Source organism: Betta splendens, chromosome 13, assembly GCF_900634795.4.
Source record: "Betta splendens chromosome 13, fBetSpl5.4, whole genome shotgun sequence".
In the NCBI taxonomy this organism is placed as follows: domain Eukaryota; kingdom Metazoa; phylum Chordata; class Actinopteri; order Anabantiformes; family Osphronemidae; genus Betta; species Betta splendens.
Window position 1 is genome coordinate 10,903,486 of NC_040893.2, and position 14,774 is coordinate 10,918,259.

Here is a 14,774-nt window from a genome sequence, read left to right on the forward strand (position 1 = left end):
AGGTAAATAACGTTTTTTCTGAAAACTCAAAAAAAAAGTCATGGTAACATGAAAAAACATTAGTAAATGCTGTACAAAACTTAAAACTCCTGTTTATGTAGCAATGAATGAACCAAAACATGATTATTCAACACTGAACATAATATACTGTACAGCTATTACATTCATAGTTAAACTCCAGGCTGCCACTGCAGAGTGAAAGGTGTGTGCACGTAGATGTTTCCTGAAGTGGCATCAATATTCAGCTCCTGTAGAGACAACATGAAGAGAGTGACTTTAGTTTTATATCTCTGTTCATGCTTTCAAAAATGATAAATCTAAGGTTTTGCAGCGCATGCTTATTTGTGCAGGTGCTGTAGCTACGGGATCACTTTCATTCTCCTGATTAGAGCTGAACTGATCATTAATTAACCAGAAACAAACTTAGATGAGGGAACCCGTCCTGTTTAAAATCACTGTTCTGAGTCTAATGTTTCAAGAGGAAAAGCAGAGTTGATTACACCTATTTTAATCACTAACACACCACCGGCTGCTCTGGTTGAACACACATACAGGACAATAGGTTCACAAATATACATGTAAATGATAAAAACCCCCAGTCTTTACTGACCTCAGTGTCGATGTTGTGCACCGCCTCCAGTGAGTGTGACTTCCCAGTGTGATCTGTTAGTGTCGCCTGTGTGATGGCAGCTCTGCCTGCGCCCCAGATCTTCACCACACCCAGAGTCAAGCGGTCCTCAGGGGCCAGGAGGTTCTGGACGATGATACTGGTCAACTTGTTCTGGACGGAAATGTGTTGGAGACGGAAGGAGGTCAGTGGATGCGACACAAGGCGAGACATGGATGAGCTAAAGCATAAGAATCTGTGGTCATTCTGATGCACATCTGTGATTATGACTTCATGAGGGCCGTCGGCCTTTATCGTTCTGACACGTGAACTCACCGACTCCACTGCAAAGGAGGTCAGCAGGTATTCTGTCCTAGACACCGTGTCTGAGGAGACAGATTGAGCTCATTTAAATAGACAAGCAAAACCTCTCCCTGGTGCAGTTTGGTACAGTTAGTTCAAGTGAGTTAAATGGTTGCTTTGTTTTTTTCCCAACACTGGAATTCATCATTTTAAACATCTGATCTAATGATGCTCTCACATTAAATGGTCATTTAGAACGGAGTACTGTACCTATTCCTTCTCCGTCGTCCCAGAAGAACGATCCTTGAGCAGTTCCATTGTCACTCAGGGCAACAATCAGTCCCAGAGGATTCTTCCGGCTTCAGCCAAAGCAGGTGGAGAAAGTTAGAGCACAAATCTGAAGGGTGCCGTCTATTTATACCTACTGCTGAGGACAAACACATTAACATTCCTGCTGGGGGTGATCCACCTGATCTCAGCGCTGCTGGGACACTTGTCTCCTGCTACTTTGGTCCTCGCTGCTTTCTCCAGCATCATCACAGTCAGACTGGGTTTATAGTTTTAACGCTGCCTATGGAACGCTGTTGTGTTACTCTACTGTGGCTGTGTGTTGTCAGTCGTGCTGGCGGTGCCTCACCTGTAGGCCGTTGTGTTTTCCGGCTTCTGCCAGGGAAGGATGTGTCCTCCTCTGACGTGTAGGTTGATGTGGTCCAAGGGCGCTGGCATGAGGTGTGTTTGACCACGCACGCCGATGTCTTTGGCCTGAAAGAAGCATCAATGAGTACAAACTATGTACTATGTTTTTAAGTTATTCACTGTAGTTCTGTACTGAACATACAGTATATACAGTATACAGTGTATATTATAGACATTGACTCACCGTGTAGTAGTCGTACCACCGTGCATCAGGGATATAACAAAATACTTCCGTGGCGCCCTGTGAATCACACAGTGAGTTAACAAACAGGAAACGGACCCTGAAGGAACCGATCACTGCATCTGATACAGGAGCTCAATTACTCTGTGTGTGTGTGTGTGTGTGTGTGTGTGTGTGTGTGTGTGTGTGTGTGTGTGTGTGTGTGTGTGTGTGTGTGTGTGTGTGCGTACCTTGTCGAGGGCAGGGGTGATGAGCAGGGCCGGGCCCCAGAGGAACTGTCTGTAGATCTGCCATGTGTTTGGATCATTCACAAACCTGTGGAACCACAACAGAATCCATTAAGGCCGGACTGAATAAATATGACTAATGCTCTTCACTGTTATTTTCAGTGGTTTGAGGATGCAGGTCAATAAAACCCACCCCCAACTCCTCATGCTTTTGCAGACGGAGGAGGGTCTTACTCGTGCAGCAGGGGTCTGACCACGGTGCTTCCCTTGGCGTGGGCCTCGAACATCAGCGTGTACAGGTAGGGCAGCAGCGTGTAGCGGACGTTCAGCACCTTCCGCGACGCCTCGGCGAAGGTGGCGTTCCAAGCGACGGGGTCTTGTCTCTGGAAGATGGAGATCACGCAGCTGATTAGAGGCACGGCGACGAGGCGTTCACTGTCGCGACGGACGCTGTTTATCTCAAAACAAAACACAAAACACTGAATTACAACTAAAACTAAAGGAGCAAACAAAAGCCGGTGTCACTCACCGGGTTCCCTTTGCCATTGTGGTTGCGTGAGTATGGATAGAAGGCGCCCAGCTGCATCCAGCGAAGACACATTTCATACTCGGACGGATTAAAGAAGCCACATATGTCTGCTCCCGTCTGCAGGAGGTGGACGCACAGAGACTGTCAGTGTGTGTGGGGGGAGACAGTCATGATCTCCTTTGATCAAAGTCTTGAGATGATGATACTTACATAAGAGATGCCAAACAGACTGAACTCCAACATGCCTGCAGAACAAAGCAAAACGAGCCGCTAGAGCGAATTAAAGACTTGTTGTACGTTAACGTTGTCCCTCGTAATGAACATGCAACAACGTTCACCTATGATGGACTTAAAGAGCTGGTCCCAGCTGGAGTTGTTGTCTCCCAGCCAATGTCCAGCCCACTTCCCACTGGAGGGGTACGTGGACCTGGTCACCACGATGCCTCGCTTCCCGGTGACACTCAGCAGGGCGCTGCACAGAGAAGCAGGACTCAGACATGCACTACGCAGCCCTACAGCCAGCAGCAGGTCGACCCGGCTCTCACATATAAAGGCATGTATAAAGGTTTATTTTAGAAGCAAACTGGCCTATTAATTTTGATTGTTGAATTAAGCGCCGTGCTAAAATGATGCCCAGTGGTGCAGAGCTTCTCTTCTGGAGCCTGCTCTGCAATCTGGCCTCATCGTGGCAAAAAGAGAGTTTTACCACCAGGGCCAGTGTTTCACATTGGTGATTATTACCATAAAGATTTGATGAGCCCACGTTTGCTGTGTATAGCTGCAAGGTATCAGTTATGCATCTCCTGTGGCCACGTTGTCTTCCTAAATGCGTCTGTGCTGATAGTTACGGCTCCTGTTCTCCTTTCTGTTCTGCTGCGTCTAATCTCACTGTCATCCATCATGAAGGACTGACTCCCAAATGTAGTTTAGACAAAAAAAGCCAATAAAAATGAGTCTGAGTTTGAAGTAAAAACATTAAATATCAACATATTTTATCTAGATTTCAGTGTGCTACTATATTTAAACTAGAACGATGTGTGCAGTATGAAGAGTCTAAATATAAAAGCTGCCTTCTATTAAAATGAAATGAGACTCCTGCACGTGTACGTACTCATAGGTCGGCTTGGTGTGGGACCAGCCGTAGAGGTTGTGCACATCGTAGTGTCTCACAGCTTTTCCATTACTGAGGATCTGCTCACTGTTCATGCACAGCGTCTTATGGTTCAGACCCATGTGTTTGGACTCCAGGGCTTTTGTTGGGGCACAAAAACACACAGTTATTTAAATGCGGTATATGTATATGCTGAGTGCTGTACAGTAAGTGAGTCTTACGTGGCATGTACGGGGGGTTCTCCAGGCGTGGGTCACCCAGACACTTCCCTGCAGCTGTGCCGTGGACAAAACTCGCTGGTTCGTTCATGTCCTAGAGGGAAAGGATGCAGAATATGGAAGTGAGGTGAAAATCTGACATAGAGGCTGGAACAGACGTGAGGCCACTGGTCTCTATAAGGTCACTCACAATCCAGAGGCCGTCAAACTTCATGGTGTTGTTATAGAAATCCCTGATTTGGTTGTGCCACCATGTTGCCGTTGAGGTACGGAAAAAGTCAGGGAAAGCAGCGTGGGCCCTGTAAAGCTGCAAGTGGCCAAGCAGGGAATCAGTAAAGATGCAGGGATCCAATGCACTGAACAGGATCCTAAGAGTCAAAGTGCTCCACCTTCACTTGCTCGTCCCAGTCCAGAGAGTCGTTCACGATGACGCCTGGTAAGTCTGGCCACACCTGCAAGGAGCAAAACCAGATCTCAAGACTAATGTATGTAAAGCCCAGTTCAGTCAGTCTACATTAAAACAGTCGTCTCACCTTGCCCCACACTATTTCATTACTGATGGTTTTGGGGTACTTGATGAAGACGTCTGCTTCCAAACCACTGTCGAAGGCCGGATAGGGTTCTGTCTCGTTGCCTGCGATGGCCGGATCCTGAAGTTAGACACATGCAGTCAGTGGCTGTGGACACCGTTAATGACTCTGATGCTGTATGACTTCAGACCACTGCATCATTAAATCATGTGAGTGTCGGTAGTTCCTGAAATCGTGTCATTACCAGGATGAAGATGAATCTCATGCCCTCTTCTCTCATCCTATCAACCAAGAGAGGAAGGTTTTTAAACTCTGAGTCCAGGACAAAGTCCATCTGACGCTCCAAGTAGTCGATGTCTGCATACTGCACATCCTGTCAGACAGAGTAAGTCCGGTTAAACTAGTGGTTTGTCGTGAATATCACACACAGAAAGGAGTTGAAACAAGAACAATAATAATCTTTTACATTATATAACGTTTCAGACCGGTAGGAGAAACTGTTCATATACTGTAGCTAATAATGTAATATTCCTGTTAATAGATACAGACATATGGTAGAAATGTGTGATGTGCTGGGCAGAGCTGTGGGTAAAGTGAGGCTTTTATTTGTTAATGGCTCATATCTGTTCCAGTTAGAAACCAATATTCTACTCTTACACATTTACAGAGCAAATGTATAATATTATTAATAACCTAAAGCTGACCTTTACCTCAGACATCCTAAACAGAGGGTCTTTGACTTACATAGGGAATACCCGCTTTCCTCATGTCTTCGTATAGGGTTTTGATCTCCTCATCATTTGCGTAACCATAGCGACAGAGTTGGAACCCAAGGGACCAATAGGCAGGTAGAACAGGGCGTCCAATCAGCTGTAAATAACATCAAAGTTCAGCACAGAAAATAGAGTTTTGGTGGGAAACAGACTAGAGAATGAGCTAAAGTGCTTGTTTGACTGTTTGTGCACGTGTGTGTTTAGATTGGAACCGAGGGTCTCCCAGCTGCTGAAGTCCATCAACAGCCCAGGGCCAGACACACAGCACTACTCACTGCCGTGTACTCCTGCACCACCATCTCAGGCGTGGGTCCCAGGACCATGTAGAAATCGAGGATTCCCCCCAGAGTTCGGTAGGTTAAAGCTGGAGTTGGCTGGAAAGTCACATCTGGACACAAAGCAAGTCCAACCCTTAAGCGTTGCTTAAAATGAGTGGACGTGTGTCTGGCTGCATGTTGATACAGTATGTGTGTATGCAAACGTCTGTGCATGTGCATGCGTGTGTGTTTCCCTCACCCATAGCATTGCTGTTGAGCAGCAGCACACCGTGAGCATCCTTAGTGTTCTCAAGGCCCATGTAGAAGGGATGCACTCCATAGCAGTTCATCTTGTACTGCAGAAGCAAAGGGAAAGTGAAGAACACTGGTCCTTTCCGTTGTTTACACTGACGTGTGCTTGTGCATCAGTTTGGTTATTCATGAGCATCTGTTGACATCCATGGATTTGACTATATTTGACTACAACACAGTTACACAAAGCTTGACTTCTGTGCCGTCAACATTGAACAGTAAAAATATAAAAAATATCCTGATAACTAAACATGATGCAAATTGACTTATTTAACACTGACGGAAACATTTGTTTAAATGGAGATGTGTCTAAATGTTAAACAAGCAGATGTAAACACATGATGCCTCCCACAACAAGCACAATGTTGTTTTGTTAGCCTTACATCACTTCAGGTAACTCAGTTCATCTGTAATGCTGCCTTGTAATGATAAGTGGTATAAATGCTGTGTCCACGTGTGCTGCAGCGTGACCCTTACACCAGGAGGCTGGTCCTTGGAGAACATTCCCCAGGTGTGATAGTTCATGTTGTGTTTGTACGTGGGATGCTCCGTCTCCCCAAAGCCGTAGACGTACTCGGATGGCAGTCGAGTAGACACTTGGATGAACATGTCTGAGAAGGTAAAACCTGGCAGCGAGGAGTCCCAGCTGAGAAGAATGACAGAGGATTAAATCAGTGAGAGAAGGGGAAAGGGAATTATTGTCAAAGGGAGTTATTCTCAATATGTTTGACACAAATAAGCATAATAAACTGTAGGAAGTGCGCACATCCCTTCAACTCGCTTCATACATTTCAATTAGTGAAATTTCAACTGACACTTCTAAAAAACACAGCAGGCTTAACTACAGAATACTGTCACCCTTACTTTCAAATATTCTTTGAAAAGACTCTCAGTTGCTTGACTGCCTCATGTGACATTGTCCCAACTACTGAACAAAATGAAACTTCCAAAGTGTCTCTGACTGGTTAAGTAGAAAAGGGGTTGAACCAGCACTGTTAGTTTATTCAGATACAAAGAAAAAAATTTTACTGCATCCACAATCTCACTCCTCCTTGGTTTTTACTAGAAACTATCTATATAAATTGGTCACAACTTACTGGCCAATCACTGCTGTAAGCTGATATAATTTACGAAGCCAAAGAAGAAGAGGAACCAACAAGAAACTTTGACATTAAAAGACAAATGTGAAAACCACAATACAAATAAACTACACAACACAGCAGCTTCACAAATACCCACATCTTGGTTCCTGTGCTTTTCCGTATGACCTGGATGCCAAAAGGTTTCCGGGTGATGACGACCTTGTAGAGTCTCCTGTTCTCATCAGTCTCAGGAGCCTCAGGAACCGACAGCGGTACTGGAACTTCATAGCGCTCCGTGGCCGGGTCCCAGATCTGGATGGAGAGGTGACGTTAGCGTCCGTGAGCGGTGAGTCAGAACCAAGGGTCCAGAGGAGCCTGTTACGATGAGAACACACCTTGAACTGCAGCATGTCGCCGCTGTGGTACCGGATCTCAACGCGGAGCTTGTCGATGTCCGGCGACGCGGGGCGACCGCTGCTCCTGTACTTCATGTTCCGAGTGATGTCGACCGTCATGCCTGCGTTGGTTTCCTGGGTGTCTGTGACGGAGTAGCCGTAGTCTGGGGGGTAGTAGCACCATGGAACGCCGTCAACGCTGCTCGGCTGGGAAAAGCAAGAAAGACAGCGAAGGTTCAGGGACTTTTACTGCACAGATGAGACGTGAGAACATTATGGAGGTCGAGCCTCACCATCCACAGGCAGCCTCTGTTCTTGCACGTAGCCTCATCTGGAACATCCTCTGGGTGGCAGTTGATGCGTTGATACTCTTCTCGTGCAACGTCCCACTGCACCACGTAGGTCTCTCCCAGGGTCAGAGAAAGGCCGTACAGGAACAGAACCTGTGCGTTTGATGCCATGCAGCCATGTGTGGTATTAATAAAGGCAGAGCTGCAGGTACTCACAGCACTCACCATGTTGTGTTGTGTGTTCACCTTTTTGTCTGCGTCATACTGTATGTTGGTGTTTGGCAGAGAGGTTGTGTTGTCTCCAGAAGCTCCAGCGCCAACATGCGTCACAGACACAGAGCGGGGAGGATGAGGCAACCCTAGGACAGTGATGTTCTCAAACACAATGTTGTGTGGGTCCCTGTAGCCAGCTTTGGTCACTTGCATTGTCAGTCGTCCCTATGAGGCAGAATGAATGAATTGAAAATGCTGAAGCAAGCAGCACAGGCCACGTGTCTCGCTGCTATTATGTTTACTGGTAAAGCAATTAGCTTATAAACTCCCCAAACTCATGTTCATCAGTCAAACAGCTGTGCTCATGGATTTCCTGTCGCACCCCACCAACACAGTGCAATGCTAATGCACTGCCATGCTTTAAACATGCAGGAACAGGGGCTGCTTGATCTAACAAACCCTCAGCTCCTAACATGGATCAGTCATGCTTGGTGCTCCGGACGGGGAAAGGGAGGCGTCTCTGGAGAATGTGAGTTCAGATCAGAGGGAATATGTTTGAAAGATGCTCAAAACTTACAAGGACTACGGAGAATGTGTAGTGGATGTGGTTCCCTGTTTCCACTGTTCCTGCAGGAGGAGAAAGATCAGATGTTGGTTGCAGGCGTCTGACACAGTCACACAGAAGCGTAATCGACCTTCACTTGTTAAAGTAAATGAGCTGATGGACAGCGTTTGAGCCACATTGACTCGTGCTTTGTGCTTTATGGGACACGAGCCTCGGCTCGACTCTCATGAAAGGACGCCTGCACATGCAGATGATCCTGTATCTGAGACAAACGCGGGAACAGATGAGCAAAGAAACAATACCTCGGGAATCTCCATCATCCCAGAAAAGCTCCCCAGCTGCCTGGCTGTTGTCATCGAGAGCGATGATCAGACCCATGGGGTGACGGCGGCTAAAGACACAGCCATAAACACACACGCACACACACGGCAGTTCAAACACCGTATGCACATGTAGATGCATTTTAAATAATGAAACCACTACTTAATGCACCAGAGAACTTGGAGCAGAAGAAAAAGAGTTTGATGAATGACTGAATGAATGTGTGTGTGTGTGTGTGTGTGTGTGTGTGTGTGTGTGTGTGTGTGTGTGTGTGTGTGTGTGTGTGTGTGTGTGTGTGTGTGTGTGTGTGTGTGCGTGTGTGTGTGTGTGTGCGTGTGTGTGTGTACCTGTAAGTGGTGGTGACGTCAGGTCTCTGAGTGGGGAGGATTGCGCCTCCTCTGATGTGTAACCCAAGCTTATCAGCTGGCAGGTACATGGTGACGGCCATTTTACGATCTGTCAGTTGTTCCATCTGTTTGTGACAGAGGGACAGAACCTACTGTATTAACCCACCTGTGTTGCATAAATGCCCTTAAAAAGGTGGGTCTCTCACCGTCTCGTAGTCGTACCACACAGCATCTGGCACATACGCCTTCACCGTGTCCACACCCTGAACGCAACAGCTAAACACTTAAACACTACAGTATATTACTCTTTGTGTTGTGCGTTGTGCTGAAGCAAGTCGACTGACCGGGTCCAGTACAGGTGTGATGAGCAGGTGTTTCCCCCACAGGAACTGACGGTCCACACCCCAGGTGGCGCGGTCTGCAAAGAACCTTTGGATCAACCAAAAACAGCATGAATGTTTTTGCCACGTTCCGGTGAGGTCGGTCACAGTATGATGCGTTGGCGACGCACTCGTGCATGACGGGGCGTACGACGGTCTCTCCTGTGGTGTGGGCTTTGTAGAAGAGCGTGTAGAGGTACGGCAGCAGCGTGTAGCGTATGGTCAGGTAATGTTTGGAGGTCCGCACCAGCAGCGACTCGGCGCCGTACGCAGCCGGATCCTGGGGCTGGAGGCAGAAGAGTGCGTTAGAAGGGTTAAAATGAAGGTCCGATTATTTAGAAGCAGGAAGTCTAATATTCACAGAGAGCAGCGGTACCTGGAAGCTCAAAGCGTTGTGGTTCCGGCTGAAGGGGTAGAACGCGCCCACCTGCATCCAGCGACGGCACAGCTCTTCGGTGGAGTTGTAAAAAAAGCCACAGATGTCAGCACCGATCTGAAGCAGAGACGGAGACGGACAGAACCCAGTGTAGGTCATCACATCGGCTGCAGGATTCTGCCTGTTCTGGGTGATGTCCGTTCAGCTCCATGCAGATGTACTGGATGTCGGTGAATGTGTGTTACTCACATAGGGAATCCCAAAGAGCCCAAACTCCAGCATGCCGGGAATGGCCCATTTGATGTCATTCCAGTTTGCAGCGTTGTCCCCCAGCCAGTGACCTGAATATTTGCCCACACCTGGAAAGGAGGAGCGGGTCAACATCAGGGTACGGTTCCCCCCAAACACACGCTGCAAAGCTCTGCAGAGAGAGAGAGAGAGAGAGAGAGGGAGAGATATTAGGATGAAAAGGACGGGGCAGAGAGAGGGATGGAAAAATATAATAATGATGTTATTTAGTTTGTTTGATTCTGATTTTGCAAACCTGGATTTCACTTGGTTTCATTTATGTTTGTTGTCAAAGCCCCCGTCACTGAGTGAATGTACTCACTTTTCACTAGCCAGGACCATAGAGTAGCCGTAGAGACTGTGCACATCGTAGTGGTTCCCCCAGGCTTGTTTGGCATCCATGCACAGAGTCATACTGAACAAGCGCTTATTCATGATATCTGGAGGGAGGAAGGATGAACAGACGGATGGAGGTGGGTTCAAACCAGGCTCAACCCAGTCACACACTCATTCTAGACATGGGCAGTCTGACAATAGTGTGTCTTACTTGGAGTGTATGGAGGGTAGTTGAGGTTGTTATTGACACAACCCTTATTTGATCCTTGCTTGAAGTTCGCCACCTCATTCATGTCCTGCAAATCACATCACATTCTTTAGTAATACACAATTCTAAAGTAGCGGCTTTGAAGTAAGACAGTGAATTGCGTGTGTTGCCTCTCACATTCTTAACAGCGTAATGTGAGTTTCAGCTTGTTTTGTGTTTTATGCATTTATAATGGACGTACAATCCACAGGGCGTCGTGTTGGACCTCCTTGGAGAATCGCTCGTACTCGTCGGTCCACCAGTCGATGCAGGCGTCTTTGGTGTAGTCTGGAAACACGGTGTCTCCTGGCCACACCTGGGAGGAGCACGATGGGGTGTTCACTGTGTTACGGGTTTAAACGGCCCCGCGCGTCGCCTGCAGCAGCTCACCTGTCCTATCAGAGGGGTCGTCCCATCCGATTCCGTCACCCACACCTTCTTCTCATTCCCGCGCTCGTAGGGTCCGTACGGAACATCCCCGATCAGTTTGGTGGTGGCTATGGCAGGATCCTAAGAACAAAGCAGCGCTGAATAAAGCTGCTGTCCAGGTTGATTACAGTGAAACTATATTGACCATCAGAGGAGTACAAGAGGCTTCGTACCAGGATGAGGATGTATTTCTGTCCTTTCCCGTGGAGGTAGTCGGCAAACTGAGGCAGCTCACTGAAATTGACTTTGTTGTAGGTGAAATCTTTCATCTGCTCCATGTAGTCTATGTCTGTGTACTGAACGTCCTGCATGGGAAGAAAAATGGGCTGTTTAGCGACATATACACAAATAGTATGAACGCTATTATGTGCTTGTTTCACAGTATTTAACTGATAACCATCAGTGCTTGTTGGACTCTGGGTGGACTGTGTCACGTGTGTCCCAATCTTTCAAAGACAGGGCGTATGAACAGTACCAGAGACTTTACAGCCACATCTTCAACCCATTACAGCCTGATATGAGTTATATTGCTGTGATAAACACAGACCATATACTGTATAAAGTTATACAAGGTAGATTCTTGAGCATTCATTTTGATAATTAGGGTCTAAGGGAGGGTCTTACGTATGGGAGCCCCACAGCTCGGTTCCTCTCCACTGTGTTCTTGACCTCATCCAAGCTGCCGTAGCCCCAGCGAGAGAGCTGGAAGCCCAGGGACCAGTAGGGAGGCATGACTGGTTTCCCTATGAGCTGGACAGTGTAGACCAACGCGTTGTCAAATCATTAACCAGCACAAAGCAACTCACGCTCAAGCTAGAAAAACACAATGAGGCCTCACCTCGAGGAACTCCTGCACCACCTGCTCTGGTGTGTCGCCAAATAAGATGTAGAAGTCGAGGACTCCTCCAATAGTCCTGTAGGTCACAGCTGGAGCAGGCTGGAGAGTCACCTCTGAAGAGATGACACAAAAGGCTGAGAATGCCTGCTGTGAAGCTAATGCTTCATGCTGAACCTCCCCAGGATCCATTAAAAAGCCACCGAATAACAAGGTACTGCTCAGATGGGTGTAACTCACCCAAAATGTCCTCTTAAACCTTTTTATGTCCTCACTGAAGGATGTTCTGCAACCATGTGTGTAATAACCACTATGGCGGCTTGTACGTCTTTGTGTGCTCACCCATGGCGTTGCTGTTCATCAGGAAGACTCCGAATGAGTTTCCTGTCTCGTTTTCCAGACAGAGGAAGAAGGGATAGTGTCCGTAGATGTTATTTGTTCCCTGTGACAAATGGAGGAGCATTTCATGTATCTGGGCCACACACATCTAAAGTAGACATAAGTAAAACCTCTAAGCTCCTCACCCCATTAGGCAAAGAATCCCTGGTGAAGATTGGCCATGTCTTCCAGTTCATGTCATGGAGAAACTGCCTGTGCACATGCTCACCCAGACCATAAACTTTGTTGGATGGTAGTCTTGCAGAGAGCTGTAGGTACTGGTCTGAGAACACCAGTGGAGCCATTCTAGTGTCGAACCTGAATGCACGATGCGAAGAGAGGGAGAGAGAGAGAGAGGGAAAGGTCATCACCGGGGAGTGAGAAGCCAGACTGATGTGAGAGCAGAGGTATGTGAAAAGAGATTTAGAACAGGTGAATGAGATGATGTGACAGACAGGGAAGTAAGAAGTGACCCTGTAAGAACGATTCATCCCATCAAGCTCACGATACACGGAACTGATCCGGCCTGATGATGAACCTGGAAGCGTGAACTTTGACAGAAAGACTCCTCATCTATCAGCAATGACAGTAACAGCTATTAGATGATTAAGTAGCTGCTTCTGATTAAAGGTCATGCACTGAGACACACACACACTGTTCACTCGTTCCACATTCATGCTCTGACATGCTGCTTTTACACACTAGACAAGAACAATTCGAGCCCATTTAACACAAACGCACAACTACTACTGGACTCACAGCACTTTCTTGTTCCCCTTCCTGTGAACCACGAGGCCAAAGGGTTTATGTGTGACCTCCAGTGTTTCGCTGATGGGGACGGTTGGGTTGTTCGTGAGGCTCTTGACGTGCTCATGGCGGACTTCAAACCTTTGGTTGTGGGGGTCATAGATCTAATAGGAAGGAAACAAACCACACACACAGACAGCGTGAGTGTAGCCCCCTCTCTAACCGTCACGTCTGGACTTGTGTGGACGCGTGGAACAGACTGTACCTTGAATCGGAGCCGATTGCTCGTCTGCATTTCTGCATGTAACGCCAGCTCTTGTACGTCGCCGCCAAATAAAGAGGGAGAGGCCAATCTTTTCAGCTGGGCTCTCAGTTCTGCAAAATTATGCAAAAAAAATACGACTTTAGAAGCTTAAGGTTTACAATAAAGATGACGTTCAAGCCAAATAATTTGCACATCATCAAACAGGACTTTACCAAAACGGTTCGGTTCCTCCTTCGATTCCACCACGTATCCCTGGTTGGCTGGGAAGAAACACCAGGGGACGTTGCTCTCAGTCAGAGGCGTCCAGCAGCATCCTCGCTGTTCACATTTTTGCTGTTGAAGTCAGATGGTTCATGTCATCGTTTTTTTATCCACATTGCAAATGAAGCTGTTTTAAAACCAAATCCACACCACACACAGTCTTCACACTGTGGGATGGAGCCGTACCTGTGAGGCGCCACCATCAGGGTAACAGTCGACCCGTTCAGCGTGGGGAATGTTTGGACACTGCGCAACAAACTTTTCTTCTTCTGTTGGTTCTGAGAAAACAAAAGATTTGCGCTGACATCAAATAGATACTCAAGCTGAACATGTATTGCTGAATCCTGACCATGCTCTTCTTATCCACCTACCACTTTTGAGGACCCCGGGTTCTCCCATGGCAAATAGAACAATAAGAGCCACGGTGGCCACCGTCATCAGTGTCAACATGGCCATGAGGCTCACCTCCAGCCCCGACAGCTGCTTTTTCCCCATCTAACACACAAATTGGCAACAAACAAAAGCTAACATCATTGTCATCATTATCATTATATATATATGTGTTTATTTATATCCACATATATATATATATATAGATATATATATATATATATATATATATAGATATAGAGTATAGAGAGAGATAGAGATAGATATATATAGATATATATATATAATATATATATAGATATATATATAGATATATATATATATATATACACACACACACACACACACACACACACACACACACACACACACACACACACACACACACACACACACACACACACACACACTCTATTCTCACCCTCCGCGGGTGGTCTCATCCACTTTCCAAGCTCGGGTCCTCTACCAGAGGCCAGGGAGCTTGAGGGTTCTGCGCAGTATCCTTGCTGTTCCTAGGACTGCACTTTTCTGGACTGAGATTTTGGATGTTTTTCCAGGGATCTGTTGTAGCCACTCCTCCAGTTTGGGGGTCACAGCCCCTAGTGCTCCGATCACCACAGGCACCACTGTGGCCTTCACCTTCCAAGCCTTCTCCAGTTCTTCTCTGAGCCCTTGGTATTTCTTTAGTTTCTCATGTTCCTTTTTCCTGCTGTTGCCATCGCTTGGTATTGCCACATCCACCACTACAGCTTTCCTCTGCTCTTTATCCACCACCACAATGTCTGGTTGGTTCGCCATTACCATTCTGTCAGTCTGGATCTGGAAGTCCCACAGGATCTTGGCTCGCTCGTTCTCTACCACCTTGGGAGGTGTTTCCCACTTTGA

At 47.0% G+C, this 14,774-nt stretch overlaps 1 protein-coding gene across 1 annotated transcript; it reads right to left on the reverse strand.

The window, feature by feature from the left end:
• Positions 1-24: 24 nt before the first annotated feature.
• LOC114867550 (sucrase-isomaltase, intestinal-like) lies at positions 25-14,010 on the reverse strand. Its single transcript, XM_029170321.3, has 47 exons — positions 13,871-14,010; positions 13,686-13,777; positions 13,451-13,571; positions 13,239-13,348; positions 12,986-13,137; positions 12,373-12,544; positions 12,191-12,290; positions 11,852-11,964; positions 11,638-11,763; positions 11,187-11,318; positions 10,975-11,094; positions 10,787-10,900; positions 10,549-10,633; positions 10,324-10,441; positions 9,963-10,134; positions 9,714-9,830; positions 9,469-9,623; positions 9,302-9,386; positions 9,164-9,220; positions 8,958-9,082; positions 8,592-8,680; positions 8,302-8,351; positions 7,758-7,949; positions 7,515-7,664; positions 7,222-7,428; positions 6,984-7,138; positions 6,222-6,390; positions 5,692-5,788; positions 5,451-5,563; positions 5,147-5,272; positions 4,647-4,775; positions 4,406-4,522; positions 4,262-4,324; positions 4,063-4,179; positions 3,876-3,966; positions 3,655-3,793; positions 2,882-3,015; positions 2,754-2,788; positions 2,544-2,660; positions 2,249-2,397; positions 2,018-2,102; positions 1,791-1,847; positions 1,548-1,672; positions 1,181-1,269; positions 944-993; positions 611-781; positions 25-248 (listed from the first exon to the last, which is right to left on the reverse strand). Exons 1-47 carry the CDS (start codon positions 13,992-13,994, stop codon positions 171-173), a joined length of 5,484 nt encoding a protein of 1,827 aa, XP_029026154.1. The 5' UTR covers positions 13,995-14,010; the 3' UTR covers positions 25-170.
• Positions 14,011-14,774: the final 764 nt, after the last annotated feature.

Coding starts and splice junctions, on each gene's coding strand:
- LOC114867550 (XM_029170321.3), bottom strand. CDS start 13,994: ATGGGGAAAAAGCAGCTGTCGGGGCTGGAGGTGAGCCTCATGGCCATG. Junction 13,138..13,238: donor GCAATCGGCTCCGATTCAAG/GTACAGTCTGTT, acceptor CCTTCCTATTAG/ATCTATGACCCCCACAACCA. Junction 4,776..5,146: donor GGAAAGCGGGTATTCCCTAT/GTAAGTCAAAGA, acceptor TCTGTCTGACAG/GATGTGCAGTATGCAGACAT.